Here is a 16,233-nt window from a genome sequence, read left to right as displayed (position 1 = left end):
AAAAAAAAAAAACGATGAAAATATATTTTTTTTATTTTATCCATGTAAAAAGTTTAAAATAAATGAAAAATATTACGGAAAAATCTTTTTTTCACCTTCACAAACACTGATACCTCTTGGGACAAAAACCTTCTGTAGTTGTTTCTCATAGTTAAAAATTTTAAAAAATTAAAAAAAAAACATAAAGTGAAGCATATTAACTGAAAAATGGAATAATGTCCCAACCATAACTAGAGATGGTTGTATTTGAAGAGATCATAGGCTGAGATGGAGACTCTAAAGTGTAATCCAATCATGTCCAGCATTGTCCCAAACAGCTGCCATAAACTGTTTTTATGCTGTAATGTGAGCTGGTCTATCTGTTCGTTTTACTAACTGCAGACTTTATTGTCTGTTTTTACTCGCTGTTTGTATGGCGTTGTTTCTTGTGTCTGGTGAGCTAATGACATATTTTCACCTCCGCACACAGTTAAGGTCTATTCTATTGTATTGTATGTAAAAATAGAAATTGGCAGAATGCATGCCATACCAGCTAGTATTAGCCTACTGAGGAACAGCTTTAACAACTCCTGACAAGCCAGCAGTTGACGAAATGTTAATAGTACTATTATGCCTGAATGACTGGTGGGGAAAGTGCTACATCACAGCTGATAGGAAATGAATGGCTGTCAATTTATGTCACCTAACATTTTACACTTGATGTAATGCTGTGTGATATCTTATTATCATTTCTTGTATTGTAAGCAGCAAATATAGCTATATATATATATATATATATATATATATATATATATATATATATATATATATATATATATATATATATATAAAGTGCTTGGTAGATGGAAGATAGTCACAGTTTAATTTGGGCAACTGTTAATTTTAAGGTGTCCCTGCAGCTATCACAAACCATGTTTATAGGAAAATGAAGTGCAGTTTATGTTGAAATTAACAATGTGCATTTCTTCCACAGAGATGTGTTTCCTCAAGGGTTGCCAGATGAATATGCCTTTGTGACAACATTCAAATTTAGGAAAACCTCAAGACGAGAAGATTGGTACCTCTGGCAAGTTTTTGACAAATATGGAATCCCACAGGTGGGTTGACCAAATGTAAATAGTATTTGACTATTATTAGCCTAATTACAAGGCTAACTCGGGGTAGCTTCATCTCATGGCTCCTCTTTGAATTATAGGTTGTCTCTGTCAAGCGACTAACCAAGGTTTCCAAATATTCATATTCAGGCATCGTAGTAGCGACTAACCAAGGTTTCCAAATATTCATATTCAGGCATCGTAGTAGCGACTAACCAAGGTTTCCAAATATTCATATTCAGGCATCGTAGTATTGTTGCATGATTATTGTCCCCTCTTATTTTTTTAAATAAATTATCTCTCTTTAATTAATTGTCTTTAAATTTGACGAAGTTTGCCAATAGTATTTGTATTATTTTGCCACTCAAAAATAGGAGCTTGTAGAGTATTCTCTTCCGGAAGAGAAGAGAGGGGTATTACTGCTGCTGTTGTAGTGCTCCTAATGTTTCCTCTATTACATTTTAAGCATCTTTTAGATAGAAATATATGTTTGAACCCTTCATGTGTGATCTTTTTATCTAAACAAAGCCTAAACTTTACCTAACAACATTAAGCTATCGTGGCAGTGGACTGCTGCTGGCGTGTGTTAAATTAATGTTAGACTGACGAGTGCATAGGCGCTATAGATGGGGGGTGATAGCATTAGGTTACCTCATTGCTAGTGAGCTGCTACAGCACCATGTTTTTCCAAGTTTGCTGGGATTATGACAATAGCTAGCAGAATATTTCTTTTTATTTCATTATAAATGGCAACTCCAAAATTAAGAGTTGAAACCAGAGAACAGGTGCATGATTTTATCCTTGGTCAGATGGAATGGGAGGCAAAGCACTGTGGGAAGTGATCAATACAGCCTTCATGGCCTGAATATCCTCTCCATCTATTGTATTATATCTGCAATGGTTAATGTAGTTATAAGTTTGTGATTGAAAAAGACACAATTCTAGAACAGTGATTTTGTGCCTTCTTTCTTTGCCACTCTACTGGTGGCACAAAGTTTAAATTACCTGTACATCTATTGCCTTCACTTAGCATGACTGCCCTCTTTGTTCAGCTTAACATCATTAACATAAGCCCCTTTTTTGATTTGTCAGGTGTCGATTCGACTTGATGGTGAGAACAAGGCGGTGGAGTACAATGCTGTCGGCCTCACAAAGGATGCTGTCAGAGCCGTGTTCAGGAACCCTGAAGTCGACAACCTGTTTGACCGCAATTGGCACAAGATTGCTCTCAGTGTCGAGGCAAAGTCTGTGTCTCTGTACCTAGACTGCAAACACATTCAAACACTGCCCATTGGAGACAGGGAGGACATTGACATCCAGGGGAAGACAGTCATCGGGAAAAGACTGTATGACAGTGTGCCAATTGATGTGAGTTGGGATTGTTGTGTAGTATACCAATGTGGTAAGAATAGGCTCAATTCACAAATTCATCTTTTCCTCCATTGTGTAAACCAAGATATAGTTTCAAAATTACTTTGCCCATCAACAACGCGTGTCTCCCTGCTTCCATCCAGTTTGATCTGCAGAGGATGATGATTTATTGTGACTCCAAGCATGCTGAGCTGGAAACCTGCTGTGATCTACCCAGCGGGCCTGTGAGTCTGGATTACATCTTCTATTGAATCAAGCTTGTGATTATTGAAGATGCTAACATGTCACAAATCTTGTCATAATCATATGTGGCTCCATAAGTTTGGGCTATCTATAAATCCTGCAATACACAGTAATAAGGCTGAAAAAGAATGGGAAGTGTAAAAAGACTCTCACTGGAACTGTATATGTAGTAAGTTTGTTCCTAATTGTAGGTTATTTGGAAACTTTGTTCTGTTTATCTGAAGGTAGTCTCAAATTTAAAGCATCAATTTTGGTTTGTAGTTGTACACGCTTAGAATTGTCCATTTGCTTTTTTGTCTATTTTAGTCACCAGGTTAATTTGGAAAACAACTGAATATCATAACAGGTCATTAAAATCTGATTAAAGGCCTCAGTGATAGCTAGCTGTCAGCAAAGGAGCAGAATAAACTGAGTTTATGGTCTAAAATCCACATAAATCAACCATTTAAAGGAACATGACAAGTTTTGGGTAAATTCAGTTATTGTCCATCCACCCCAGAGACAGACAAAAAGATAGATACCTTACTCTCTGTCCACTGAGCTGAGACCCGCACAGAGCTGATTGCTGGCTAGCTTTGTACAATTAACTGCTGTTCATGATCTTGTTTTGAGATGAGGTAATCATCCTCTTTCAAAGTCAGTCATAATAAGTAGCAGCAGTTGTTCTTCCCATCAGTCAAAACAATTTGAATTTTGAGGTGCTGCTTGCAACAACATTGTCAAAAAAAATATTTCAGACTGTGTAATTCAATTGTAATATCACAAATTATACTATGCACAACCTCATTAAATTAATGCAGGCAAAGTCCATTTTAGAGAAAAGTGTTTTTGTTGACTGTTGACAGAGGTATCTTAACTTTTACTTAATAGCAGTCAGCTAGTCTCTGGGTCTCGGCTTCCTGTTGCACACATAGGGTCATAAGGGTATCTATCTTCCAGTCTGGCTTTGGGGAGGATGGAAAGTCAGAGTATACTCCAAAAAAAAACAGCTTTATCCCTAAACATTACCATCTAACAGCATAGTTGATCATTTTGGGAAATATGCCTGAGGTCACTACTGTTGTCGAAAACTAATGCTGCAACCCAGATGCCAGAATATAATGTTGGCATTGTCCATGTCAAAAAGCCACAGACAAATATAATCCCAGTGCCTCTGAATCAGAAAATGTTTAGGACTAGAGGAAAGGGTATAACATAATAATGTCTGGTGAATTTGCACTTCTGGTTGGGTCTTATTAAATCCTTTCATAGTTGATTAACTTTAAACTACAGTCTATTCCTATCCCCCCAACTGTTCTGTGCCTAAATCTTCAGACGTAACATGTATCATTAGTTTTGACAGTGAATTTAATTTCAACAGGCTGTATTGTTGATTGAAAATGATTCAGTCTGTCTTCACAAACACTGAGAATCTATGTTTGCATAATGTGCAGTTTATATTTTGGCAACTGTGTACCATGATGACGGGAGAAAGGAGGTCAGTACATTAAGTCAAGACAAAAAGTAGTAACAGCATGTAACTATGCAACCTGTCTTATTACATGTTCTTTTATGCATGGAACATTTGAACAAATGTGGTATAGAGAGCTAGAAATATGGGTTTGGACAAAGTTGCTCCTCCTGTTGCCACTTCTTCCAGTCTTTTTGCCAAGTGCAGTTATATAAAGATGAAAGTGCAACCATTCTGCTCAGCAAAAATGCAAATAGGCTGCCTTTTCTCATTAGCTAGTCTTGGCAATGTTACATTACAATGACAAGGAATGAGTCCTGACCCAGGAGTTATCATTGTTGAACAATTGGTTTCCTTGTCTTGCAGTAAAAATAAGTCAGGGTTCACACACACACACACACACACACACACACACACACACACACACACACACACACACTATATATATATATAATTAGGGCCTGAGCCTGAAGGTACTTCAGATCCTATTATGTTTGCTCGTTATTACTATATTCTGTTGTAATGTTATAATCATATTATTATAATATTATTCTGTTTATACGTATATATATATATATATATATATATATATATATATAAACAGAATAAAGTATTAAGTTAATTCCACATTCATAAATTTGAGGTGGTATGGGGTTAAAAAACTGCTCAGAGCTAGTTGTGACAAAGTCATGACACAGTCATGATGTAGTTCTTTTTTTTTACATAAAGTTTGCTTTATACCTTTACTGAATACATTTATGCTTGAAAAATCCTTAAAATAGTTTTAAATTGTGAGGATTATGTCTGTGAATAAAAAAATGTAAGTCTCATTAACTTTTTGCAACTGAATTTATTTTGGGCAGTGATCATGTATCCAATGTGACAATTCCATTATTTGAGGGAACCTGTGACAAAACTACAATTCTACAATTCTACAATTTCATTTAGCAGACACTTTTATCCAAAGCGACGTACAACACAAGCAAGAATTCAGACTTAAGGAAAAACCTATAGTAAGCGCAAAAGTGACTAACTTGCAAATTGGCCAAAAAATCATCATTGTGTGCACACTATTTATACTTTCATACTATCATATTTTGACACTTTTTTTGTGCATAAATCATTTACATTGCAGTGCCATAAGAAAGTTGTGACTGAGGCACCTCCTTTGGCTATCCCAACTCCTACACCCATAGTTAAGGAGCAACAGAGGGGCACTCAAGTGAACTGCTCATGTCCAGCAGGAGACAAGGTAAAGTCCTTCACCTGGTTCCCCCAGACTTTATCCTGCCCATTATTTCCATCTTTTCTTAAACAGCTTTTCGAAGATGTTTAAACTTTCCTTTCTCATAGGGAGAGACTGGCACACCTGGTGTTGCAGGTCCCAAGGGTGACAAGGTCATCTGCTATTGCCTTTAAGTTGTAATTTGTGTGTGGCAAAAGTATTGTCATTATCTTCCAATACTGCACAATGTTTTATCATGTGAACATGACTTCCTTCATAGGGTGAAGCTGGCCCTCAGGGTACTGCCGGGCAGCCTGGTCTCAAGGGAGAAAAAGGAGAAACTGTATGAAAAGTTAAAATGTGCAAATTCACAAGTGTAGATTTCAATGACATATAGAGTATTACATTCTATGCAGTGCTCATCAAATACAAGCTAGTCATTTCAGATTGCATGCCTTCCATCTTATATGCTCTTCTGCTTTTCTTTTGGCCTCGATAATAATTAATCTTTATTGATTAATTATTTGCAGGGCAGAGTCATCTCTGTCAAAGGTGATAGAGGTGAGAAGGTAAGTAAACTTCATGATGCTGCATGGATATTATCTTAACATATGCATTTGTCTCTGTACATCTATTTTATGCACGTGTGATTAACAACATCTCATTTCTTCAATACAGTAAAATTTTTTTATTTTATTTTTATTTTTTGCTGATTTACAGATTTGACACCTCTTCTGTCAGGGAGTGGCTAAGATAAAACATATAGTTGTTATTTCAGAATTACAGGACAGGTTACCACAGAGGATGTTTAGCAGATGCCCACCCAGTCTGTTGAAGACACAACCTCTATAGTGCCTGGCACTGCCAGATGCCAGAGGGATGTGGTTTTCGCAGTTTGCTTATTGCAGCTGTCATATCGGAATAAGATTGTGCATGCATCCCTTTGTTTTCATTAAATTTAGTATCAGTAATGCAGTCAGATTAATTTCATGTTGTAGGTCTTTCTACTGAAAACCTCCCTGGTTTGATAACACTGCATTTAGTCAAACTCAAATGCAGAGCATCCCTTTTGCTTTTCTATTTCTTACATTCTGCATGAGTTATCTTTTTTCTGCTGGAGACAGCTGCAATTTGTTCTAAATCTGATGTAAATACATGACGTAAGCCAGTAAGTAGCTATGTCGGTCATTGAGTGTCACAGGGTGAAAGTGAATTTATCCTCCTTCACTGCCTCTAATTGCATCTAACCAACTACAATAGGCAATTCTCTCTGTAGCAATGTTGTTATAGATAATGTTTCGATTGGATGGAGCACAGCTGAGCAGGGGCCTTTCTCCTATTCTGCGTTATGAAAGAAATGACGTGTGTTAAAATGATATATGCTCCTGAAGTAATTAAAGGGTAATCTTCTTTGACTTTTAAAGTGGTTTATGAGGCAGAGGGAAGTCTTGTGGTGGGCAAGACATTGTGTCACCGTATAATTTAAAAGCCATCACTTTTCACTGAGTTCAGATCTCAAATTCCAACTCATTCCTTGGCACAACTAGTAACATCACAGCCCAAGGTCAAGATTGTGAGAACAATTAAGAGAAATTGGTCTTAATTCATGAAATTATTTTTAATACATACATTTGCTCTTAAAGATAATATGACCTTTTTTTAAACCTCAACTAAGTCTTATACAGACAGAAATTGAACCTTAATCTGAGAGGAGCTGAAAATATTTTTAAATGTGAGGTAATCATTTCATGTTGTAGTCCTTTTTTATAGTTGATTAATTTTATAATGTATTATTATTATTATTATTATTATTATTATTATCAATCATTTTCTACCACTTATCCTGTCAAGGGTTGTAGGGGGGATGGACCCTATCCTGGCTGCCTTCGGGCGAGAAGTGGGGTACATCCTGGATGGGTCGCCAGTCCATTGCAGGGCCAGCACATACAGACAGACAACCATTCACTCTCACAGCCATGCCTACGGACAATTTAAAGAATGCAATTACCCTCTTGCATGTCTTTGTACTGTGGGAGGAAGCTGGAGTACCCACAGAGATCCCACACAGGCACAGGGAGAACATGGAAACTCCACACAGAAAGACCCCATGCTTGAGCCGGGGCTCAAGCCCAGAACCTTTTTGCTGTTAGGCAACAGTCCTAAGGAGGCTTCAGACTTGGAGGTGCTCATCCCAGATGCTTCACATTTGGCTGTGAACTTCCCCAGCAAGATTCGGAGGTTGTGGCCTGGTGGAGCTAAGAGGACCACATCATCCGCAAAAAGCAGAGATGACATCCTCCTGCCACTAAACTCGACCCCCTCCAGCACTCGGCTGCTCCTAGAAATTCTGTCCATAAAAGTTATGAACAGAACAATGGTTAGGCTTGGCGGAGTCCAACCCTCACTCTGAACAAGTCAGACTTACTGCTGGCAACACAAACCACATTCTACTCCTAGAAAGACTGAATGGTCCTTTGTAAGTGGCCATCCATCCCATACTCAGGGAGTACCCCCCACAGAGTCCTCCTGGGAACACGGTCTCCACGCCTTCTCCAAATCCACAAATCACATGTTGACTGGTTGGGCAAACTCCCATGCCCCCTCCAGCACCCTAGCGAAGGTGAAGAGCTGATCAACAGTTTTCCGGGACGAAAACCACATTGATCTGAAGTTCGACTATCTCCTTGACCCTCCTCTCCAGTACCCTGGTATAGACCTTTCCAGGGAGGCTGAGCAGTGTGATCCCCCGATAGTTGGAACACACCTTCTGATCCCCTTTCTTAAAGATGGGGACCACCACCCCAGTCTGCCACTCCAATGTTGCAGAGACATGTCAACCAAGACAGCCCTACAACATCCACAGCCTTGAGATGCCCAGGGCAACTTATACCCCGGAGATTGGACGACCCCAACTCCCAACTGTGTTTTCTCCATGGAATATGTGTCGTGGGATTGAGGAGTTCCTCAAAGTATTCCTTCCACTGTCCAATTATCTCCCCAGTTGACATCAGCAGCCTTCCGTCCTAACTGTAAACAGCTTGGGCAAGTTGCTGCCTTCCCCCTGAGGCAATGGGCGGTTTGCCAGAAACTTTTCGGAGCTGACCAATAGTCATGCTCCATGGCCTCACCAAACTCCTCCTATGCCAGAGTTTTAGCCTTGCCAACCTCCATGGCTGCACACCACTTGGCCTGCCGGTACCAGCTTGCATGTCTGGGGATCAGACAGCCAAGGCCCCTGCCATGGTCTGCTGCCTAAACCACCAAACCACACTGCACCAGACCCTTTCAGTTCCTCCTGCGGGTGGTAGGTCCATGGGGGGGGGGGGGGGGGGGCAAGTCCATGTAACCTTTTTGGGCTGTGCCCAGCTGGATCCCATGGGCTAAGGCCCGACCACCAGGTGCTCACCAACGGGCCCTACCCTGGACCTGGCTCCAGGGCCAGTCTCTGGTAACCCTCCAGGCTGGGTACACAAACTCCTAGGTCTTCTTTTCATGAAGGGTCTTTTGAACTGTTCTTTGTCTGGCCCTTCACCTAGGACCAGTCTTCCTTGGGTGACCCTACCAGGGGAAACATGTCCTGACAGCATAGCTCTAAGGGTCATTAGGGCACTGAAACTCCTCCACCATGATAAGGTGACAATTCCAGGGGGACTATTATTATTATTATTTTTTTTTTTTTTTTTTAGTGGTAGTAGAAATAGTTTCAGTATTCTAATATTCCCATTTGTTTAATCAATATCTCACAAGTGACCACTTTGATTATTTCAATTTTTATTTACATTTTTGTACAGTATTTCATAATTTGGAATAGTTGTCATTTCATTATATTTAAAAGGTGCTATAATAAATAAAATCTGACTTTGATCAATTTTTGTAATGCCTGCCTCCGATATCTATTGTGCACCTATTGCAAAGACTTAATTTTAAGTGGAACACAAGATGTCTGAAGAATAACATCAGGCTTTGCTTCCTGCCTTTCAGACTAAATGGGGGGGGGGCTTCAAAATTTTCTGCAGAGTGTAAAAATAATTTGTGTGTGGAGACGTTTGATGAATGAGGCCCATTGTGCCTTGAGAATGGATGTACAACCTGACTATTGAGGGTATTTGTGAAAAAACTGAAACAGCATATTCTGGTTTGCTTAATCAAAAGTTTGTTTATGTGTCCCTGTCTGTAACTTTTTGTGCTGTGTGTATAATTCCTAAAATCTCTGTTCCATTCCAGTGTTTGGTCAATCACTTAATCCACTCAATCTAACACTGTACATTAATCTACTTCCATATTATCATCTGACCACATGTACTAAACCATATTGTGCAATGCTAACAGGTTCTGACAGCACGCCAATGCCGCCTGCATTAGTGGCCATCAAGCATGCTCATGAAGTTGCACAGTCAATATAAACGATCACTTTCTTTTACAGGGTGATAGTGGCAGAATAGGGCTGACAGGTGCTCCTGGACAAAAAGGAGAGAAGGTGTGGAACTCGTGAACCTGGACCTGTGGTGGATTTGGTCTTATAATTGGAATGTGAGCAGTTTATCTGCAGGTATTGATTATGTATTTCCAATCTTCTGACAGGGAATCGGTGGCATTCCTGGTATTGACGGCCTACCTGGAGACAAAGGAGACAGAGTAAATATTCATAGTTTTTTTTTTAAATGTGTATGTGTGTCTTTGAAAATAGATGAGTGAATTTAATTTCTCCTTTTTTGTTGATGTTTTTAACAGGGTGAAGTAGGACAGGCTGGTAGTCCAGGGCTGCCTGGTCTAGCTGGATTAAAGGTGGGTGAATGTAATATCAGGATACAATCATTTCTTGTGAAGCATTCATATAATATTTCATATACAATTATGCATGATAACTAATTTCTTCTACTTTCTTCCTACAAATTTCAAACAACACAAGCAAGCAGTGAATTGAGTGATCAGGGTTTTAGCTTCTTTGCTTGCATGCCCCCTCCATGCCGTGGCCGAGAGACACTTACACAAAGCTAAATATCTGACATAACGGACATTCCTCTTCTTCGTAGAGGGAAGTGGAGTACTGGTCTGGTTAGGTTTAGATGTAAAATAAAGTATGTAAATGAATGATGGTGGTTTAGTTTACAGTAAAAAAAAACAAATAAATAACAATAGCTGAAGTCTCCCAACAGCCATTAAAAAACAATGACTGAAATCTCCAAACGCCCATTAAAAAGAATTTGGTTTTGTCACCACCAATATGGTTGTAGATGTGTGACTAAAAGCAGCTGGTTTTGTGGGTTTTATACAAATTATAGTGTATTATTACTGGCCATGAAGTTGGCTCAATGTTGAAGGATTAATATTGGTAATTCCTGTTTTTGCACTGATTTCAGGGAAGCACTTGTGCTTTAAAGTGGGTGTAAGCTTCATAGGCTATATTTTTTGGAAAATTACCCCACTACCTTTTTTGGATTTCCTGTGAAAAGGGGGCCAGTTATTTGGACTTTCTCCAGTGTGAAGCAGCAGCTGGTGAAGGAGAGAGGATTGGGAAAGGGTGGGGGGTTGCTGGAGCCGGTTTTGTCAATGGACTATGACAGGCTGCCCGGTCCAGGACAGGAAGGAATGATCACCCCCTTTTGATAAAACACAGGAAATAGCAAATTTATGAATCTATGCTCTTGACAAAGGGGAAGATTTGCACATGAAACATTATGTGAGCACAGTTTTCACTTCAAATGTCAGCTAGAAGACAGTACTAGAAATAAACATTAGGAGTTCAGAGTTGCATTACCGGATTAGGTAGCCATGAAAATGAGGTGGCTAATTTGTTGTGAAGCCCTAGATACTTTTCTCAGTGTATGGTAGAGACCATTTAAGTCTAGAAGAGGGTGAATATTTGACCCACATTCTTTAGTTGGACAAAAACACAATTCAAACTGAAGGCCTTCAGATGTCAGATATAAAGGCTTAACTGAGCAATCCTCTCTGAACCGAATAGCTATAGCAACAAACAAGGCAATGCATACCAAGACCCAGGGCCTTGCTATTGTGGATGCTCACTCACTGGAACAATTTTCAAAACTTTTCAGACATATTTTTATTAGATCACCAATATGCAGAGCAAAAGAAAAACTCAACAGTGCTCTGACATCCATCCATCCATCCATCTAGCCATCCATTTTTTTTCCACTTGTCCGAAGTTGGGTCACGGGGGCAGCAGCTGTAGAAGACAGACCCAGACTTCCCTCTCCTCTGCTACTTCATCCAGCTCTTCACAGGGGATCCTGAGGCGTTCCCAGGCCAGCTTAGAGACATAGACTCTCCAACGTGTCCTGGGTCTTCCCCGAGGCCTCCGACCGTTCTTTTTTTTTCTAAAAGGGAATATTATTTAAATGAATTAGTAAAGCCAAATATTATTTTCAAGCATGATTTATTCATTACCCAATTACAGCAAAGGTTCAATACCAGTACAATACCTGTTTGATTTAGAAATTTCAGAGAGAAAAAACTGCCACTAAATTTACATCTTAATTTTTAAAAAAGGGTTTTAATTTAGTTTTTCTGAAGAGAAAAAAAATGTGGTCTGCTGTCAAAGGACAACTGGTTTTTTTTTTCCATGGGGGGTGTATTTTGTCTTAGAGCATTAATTTCCTTTTTGGGTTTCAGGTTTTTAAATTGGTTGGTTAAATTCTTATTTTATTCTACTCTGACTCAGCTTGTTCAAGCTGGCGAATAGAAGATTGCTGAGGCAACAGTAACGCTAGTTTCCACATATTTGGTGTGGTAAAAGTTGTACATTTTTATTGTATTTGGGGCAAATACCAGACTTAAAATGAACAAATACCTCAAAAACAATCACAATAGTGAAGGTTTTCATCAGAAATGTGTGGGTCTCAACGTATTGATATATTGATTACTTTCTACAGTTGAAATGACGGTAATATGGAAACAGTCATAATACTTTCTATATCGATTAAAACGATTCCAATATTTTAAAGTAATTATTATATTACAGACCTGTTCAGTGTCTACAGCCATTTGACTAACAAATGCATTTAGTGCAAACTAAATCAATTTGATCTGTTTGTTCTTAAACTGCCAAATGAATCCCAACTGGAAAAAAAAAAAAAAACTCAATCTTTATAATACAGGGAATTCAAGGGGAGGCTGGATTTCCTGGTGCACCAGGACTTAAAGGTGTCACTGTGAGTATATTCTGAATGCACTTTACAATTTAATGATGATCTGATCAACGATTTTATTTAATTTGTAACGCTGCTGTGTTTAAGGGTGAAGCTGGTGAAAAGGGTGAAAAAGGAGTTCCAGGAGCTAGGGTGAGTAGTACTCCCACTTAATATATAGAAATTTGTGTACAGTTGTGTGTTAACTTCACCATGCTTCACAACAACACATATCAACTTATTTGCACCTGGACTACTAGATATGGCTGGTGCACATGGGGCTTCAACATCCTGCTCAATGGCATATGAGTGCTTTTTTGTGGAAGCTGCTGAAGGACAAGATAAGCTATTCACTCACTTTCCTACTGAACTGTGCAGTTAGTTAGCCAGTAGAAAACAGAGAGAGTTTCATCCTGAGGATAGGGTTAACTCATCAAGAGAGACCTTGCAGGAAGTAAGAACTGAGGGGCGTAATTGAACAAACAGATGTGGCTTCCTCGATTTACTCCCCACGCTTCCAGTCTGGGATTCTATGGGGGTGTTTGGCCATGACCCATCTAATTCATGACTTTGAAGCTTTGTAGATGTCTGCATTTTCTTCATTGCTGCAAACTCATTCCTCCATTTCCCTATCACGATGATAGTAGAATACAATTGAAACTGCCAACAAATAAATAAAAATTTATCTGCTACTATCAATAATCCAGCTGAGGTCAAATTGAATTTGTTGATGAGTTCACAGTCAGTGACAAACAGACATCAGTTAGGTATAAATTGTACAGTTGTAGCTTTTGTGACATTCTGAGATATTGGCCTGACTTAAATTTCACTGATTCAAACAAGATTGAAGCAGAAGGCAAAATATACGTACATGTATAGTTAAGTGATAACTTTACCATATGACATGAGGATGTGTAGCAGGTCACACTGAAACGTCAAGCACCCTGATGCCAGTGCTTTGACATATTTAAAGCCATCTATCTTTACGCCCGCAATTTCCCATTGGTAAAAGCTGGAACATTACTCACTTGTGTAAAGTGACAAAGGAACTCGATGGTTTAGTGGTAGAAGAGGCACCTTGGGATGAAGTAAGGACAGCCTTGCTGTATTAACTCCTTGTGAATTTGGCATCCTTTTCTTGACTGCTGCACTGCTGTTCACTCAACTTTTCAGTTATTCTTTTATTTGTTTTGATCTAAATGGAACCTTACTGATGTAGATCCTGCAGATTACATTGATTAGCAAAGATAGGAGCTTAACTGATCTGATCTCTGTATCATATCAATGATAAAGGATAACTGGAGACCATCCTACATTGGGCTCATTCTAGCGAAAACTTCATTTCAAATAAAGAGTTTTAAACCTTGAACCAAGCCAACCAGCAAACAGATGAGTCATAAAATAATCACAAAAAAAAAATTTAGTGCAAAAAGATGACAGGAGAATGCAACAAAGCAAAGGCACAAACTGTGTTCATAAGTATGTTAAATATGTACACCATGAGGCACTGCAAACAAGATTTCCAGTGTTATTTGGAATAGTTACATTTGTTGAAACTACAGTAGCTATATAGCTGTACCTGATGTCAGCACATATGGGGCCCTACAGGACTTGGCATGTAGCTATTTCAATGGCACACGCATTTCAACTCAGGAGAAATGAATGTATCCCATCTCAGGAAGCAGACCTGCTCGTGTGCCAGCGGATGCCCAAATAACATATTTAAGCACCTGCTGGTGTAGGTAGTGCACAAGTTCATTTGCTAGTTAAAAGGGTGAGGGCATAGTGGTGAAACTTCATATGCGCTGACTTGATACTAACAATGACACTTGAGCTTTACCGAGCACCAGCTTGTGCCATGTTTAGAGTGGGGCCCATAATGTATACAACATTTCTTAACAGGAAAGGATATCATGTTTCTGCTGCCTAATTCCTCTACGTTGTAATAACTCATGAAACTGAAAATGGCAAACAGTAATTAATTCAGTAAACATTTTTGTAAGGGCAGCTCGGTGGTGCAGTGGTTAGCACTGTCACCTCACAGCAAGAAGGTTCTGGGTTCAAGTCCCGGCTCGGGCATGGGATCTTTGACTGTGAGTGTGAATGGTTGTCTGTCTATATGTGTTGGCCCTGTGATGGACTGGTGACCTGTCTAGGGTGAACCCTGTGTCTTGCCTGAAAGCCACTGGGATAGACTCCTGGAAGAAAATGGATGGATTTTTATGATAAAAGTGCACTCCACCAATCAGATTTTGCTGATATCAGATCTTAATGGATACAGGATAATGCATTGACATCATCTGACTGATTCATTTTCAAGTGGAAAAAATATGTTTCTCAGCTACCTCACATTGCCTTTAATATAATGATGTTGTTTGCTTGTCACCCGGGTCTGTGGGATTTATGGGGAGGGGCAAATTTGTCTTACAATGGGGAAAACAGGAAAAAAGCTCGATCTGTTATGTGATCACAGTCGTTTCTCAAACCTGGTAAGTGTAGCTGCTTCATGTGATAGCAATTATTATCCATCCATCCATCTTCTATACCACTTATGGTTGGGGTTGGGGGGGGGGGGGGCTGGAGCCTATACCAGCTGACATTTGGTGAGAGGTGGGGTACACCCTAGATGCACGCCAGTCTATCACAGGGCCATCAGAAGCAATTAGGAGCTTAGTACCTTTTTCAGGGATACTTCAACATGGTCACCAGAAGAAGTGAGGATCGAACCAGCGACCCTTCGGTTGCTAGATGGCCACTCTACCTCTGAGCCATGCCACCCCCTGCAATTATTATTGACTGCAATAATGATTGTGGTGGTACACATTGAAGCTGGACCTGGTGTTTTTCTGGCTTTACAAGTCCTGTGAGGGACATTTTAAAAACTACAGGGCACTCAAGAGAGTCCATATAGTGTCTCTGCCACAGTGATATAACTTCATTAACTCCAGATTTGATTTATGATCATTTCCAAATTCTACTTGCTAAATTATATCATTTTACAAATTTATTTTGGTTAGAAAATGCTCCACATTGATGGAGGGCACACCTATCAAAATTTAAGCTAAAGAGGCAGATATGTCTTTACTTCTAGTCCTTAAATTACAAAACCTCTGTTGGTACTCCTAATGAGAGATGGTATTCCTGTAGGAAATTGGTGTAATGCTCCTTGAATCTTTAAATCATGAGATTGAATTGTAGAATAAGTTGCACTTTCTATCTTTTATACTTCTTTACATTCTAGGGAGTGTCAGGTTTGGATGGATTACCTGGAAAACCTGGTGGTCCTGGCAAAGAGGTAAATTGCGACTAGATTAAGGTGCTGCAGTAGATTTTACGTGTTGCCTCAGAATTCATGGCACTGTTATCTAAACTTCACAAGGGTTTGAGAGGGCTGGCTGGTACACCAGGGGCCAATGGAGTTAAAGGTGAAAAGGTATGTCCTGCCCTCTTTTGAAAGATGCACAACACCCTGTTCACTTGATTAACAGCAAGTCAAAGAGGATATTGCTCTGAGCATAGTTATTTAACTGTGCTGCTACTGTGCTACTATTAATAATTTCAAAGGGTAGAAGCAGCTTCCAAACTTGTGTCTGTATTACTCTCCAGACATTCCTCTGTCTCTGTTGAACACCATCAAAGTCAGCCCACTTATTTGTCTGAGAAAATAGAGTTCATCTGTCTGTCTGCAATTAGTGACTTTGA

The 16,233-nt window shown here is 39.4% G+C and overlaps 1 protein-coding gene across 1 annotated transcript in view; it reads left to right on the top strand.

Annotated features, from left to right (window-relative positions):
• The window catches only part of col22a1 (collagen, type XXII, alpha 1), a 74,336-nt gene that overhangs the window by 23,196 nt on the left and 34,907 nt on the right, over nucleotides 1–16,233 (top strand). Inside the window, exons 6-19 of the mRNA XM_086192520.1 lie at nucleotides 974–1,097; nucleotides 2,187–2,462; nucleotides 2,609–2,689; nucleotides 5,294–5,410; nucleotides 5,512–5,556; nucleotides 5,664–5,726; nucleotides 5,914–5,952; nucleotides 9,807–9,860; nucleotides 9,965–10,018; nucleotides 10,115–10,168; nucleotides 12,502–12,555; nucleotides 12,640–12,684; nucleotides 15,773–15,826; nucleotides 15,911–15,964. Of these exons, the coding sequence (XP_086048646.1) occupies nucleotides 974–1,097; nucleotides 2,187–2,462; nucleotides 2,609–2,689; nucleotides 5,294–5,410; nucleotides 5,512–5,556; nucleotides 5,664–5,726; nucleotides 5,914–5,952; nucleotides 9,807–9,860; nucleotides 9,965–10,018; nucleotides 10,115–10,168; nucleotides 12,502–12,555; nucleotides 12,640–12,684; nucleotides 15,773–15,826; nucleotides 15,911–15,964 (1,114 nt within the window). The remainder of the gene's footprint in view (nucleotides 1–973; nucleotides 1,098–2,186; nucleotides 2,463–2,608; nucleotides 2,690–5,293; nucleotides 5,411–5,511; nucleotides 5,557–5,663; nucleotides 5,727–5,913; nucleotides 5,953–9,806; nucleotides 9,861–9,964; nucleotides 10,019–10,114; nucleotides 10,169–12,501; nucleotides 12,556–12,639; nucleotides 12,685–15,772; nucleotides 15,827–15,910; nucleotides 15,965–16,233) is intronic.

Source organism: Aulostomus chinensis, chromosome 22 (genome assembly GCF_037954235.1).
Source record: "Aulostomus chinensis isolate RoL2024-O1b breed Wild chromosome 22, RoL_Achi_v1.0, whole genome shotgun sequence".
Taxonomy (NCBI): domain Eukaryota; kingdom Metazoa; phylum Chordata; class Actinopteri; order Syngnathiformes; family Aulostomidae; genus Aulostomus; species Aulostomus chinensis.
This window is presented reverse-complemented; position numbering and strand designations above follow the sequence as displayed.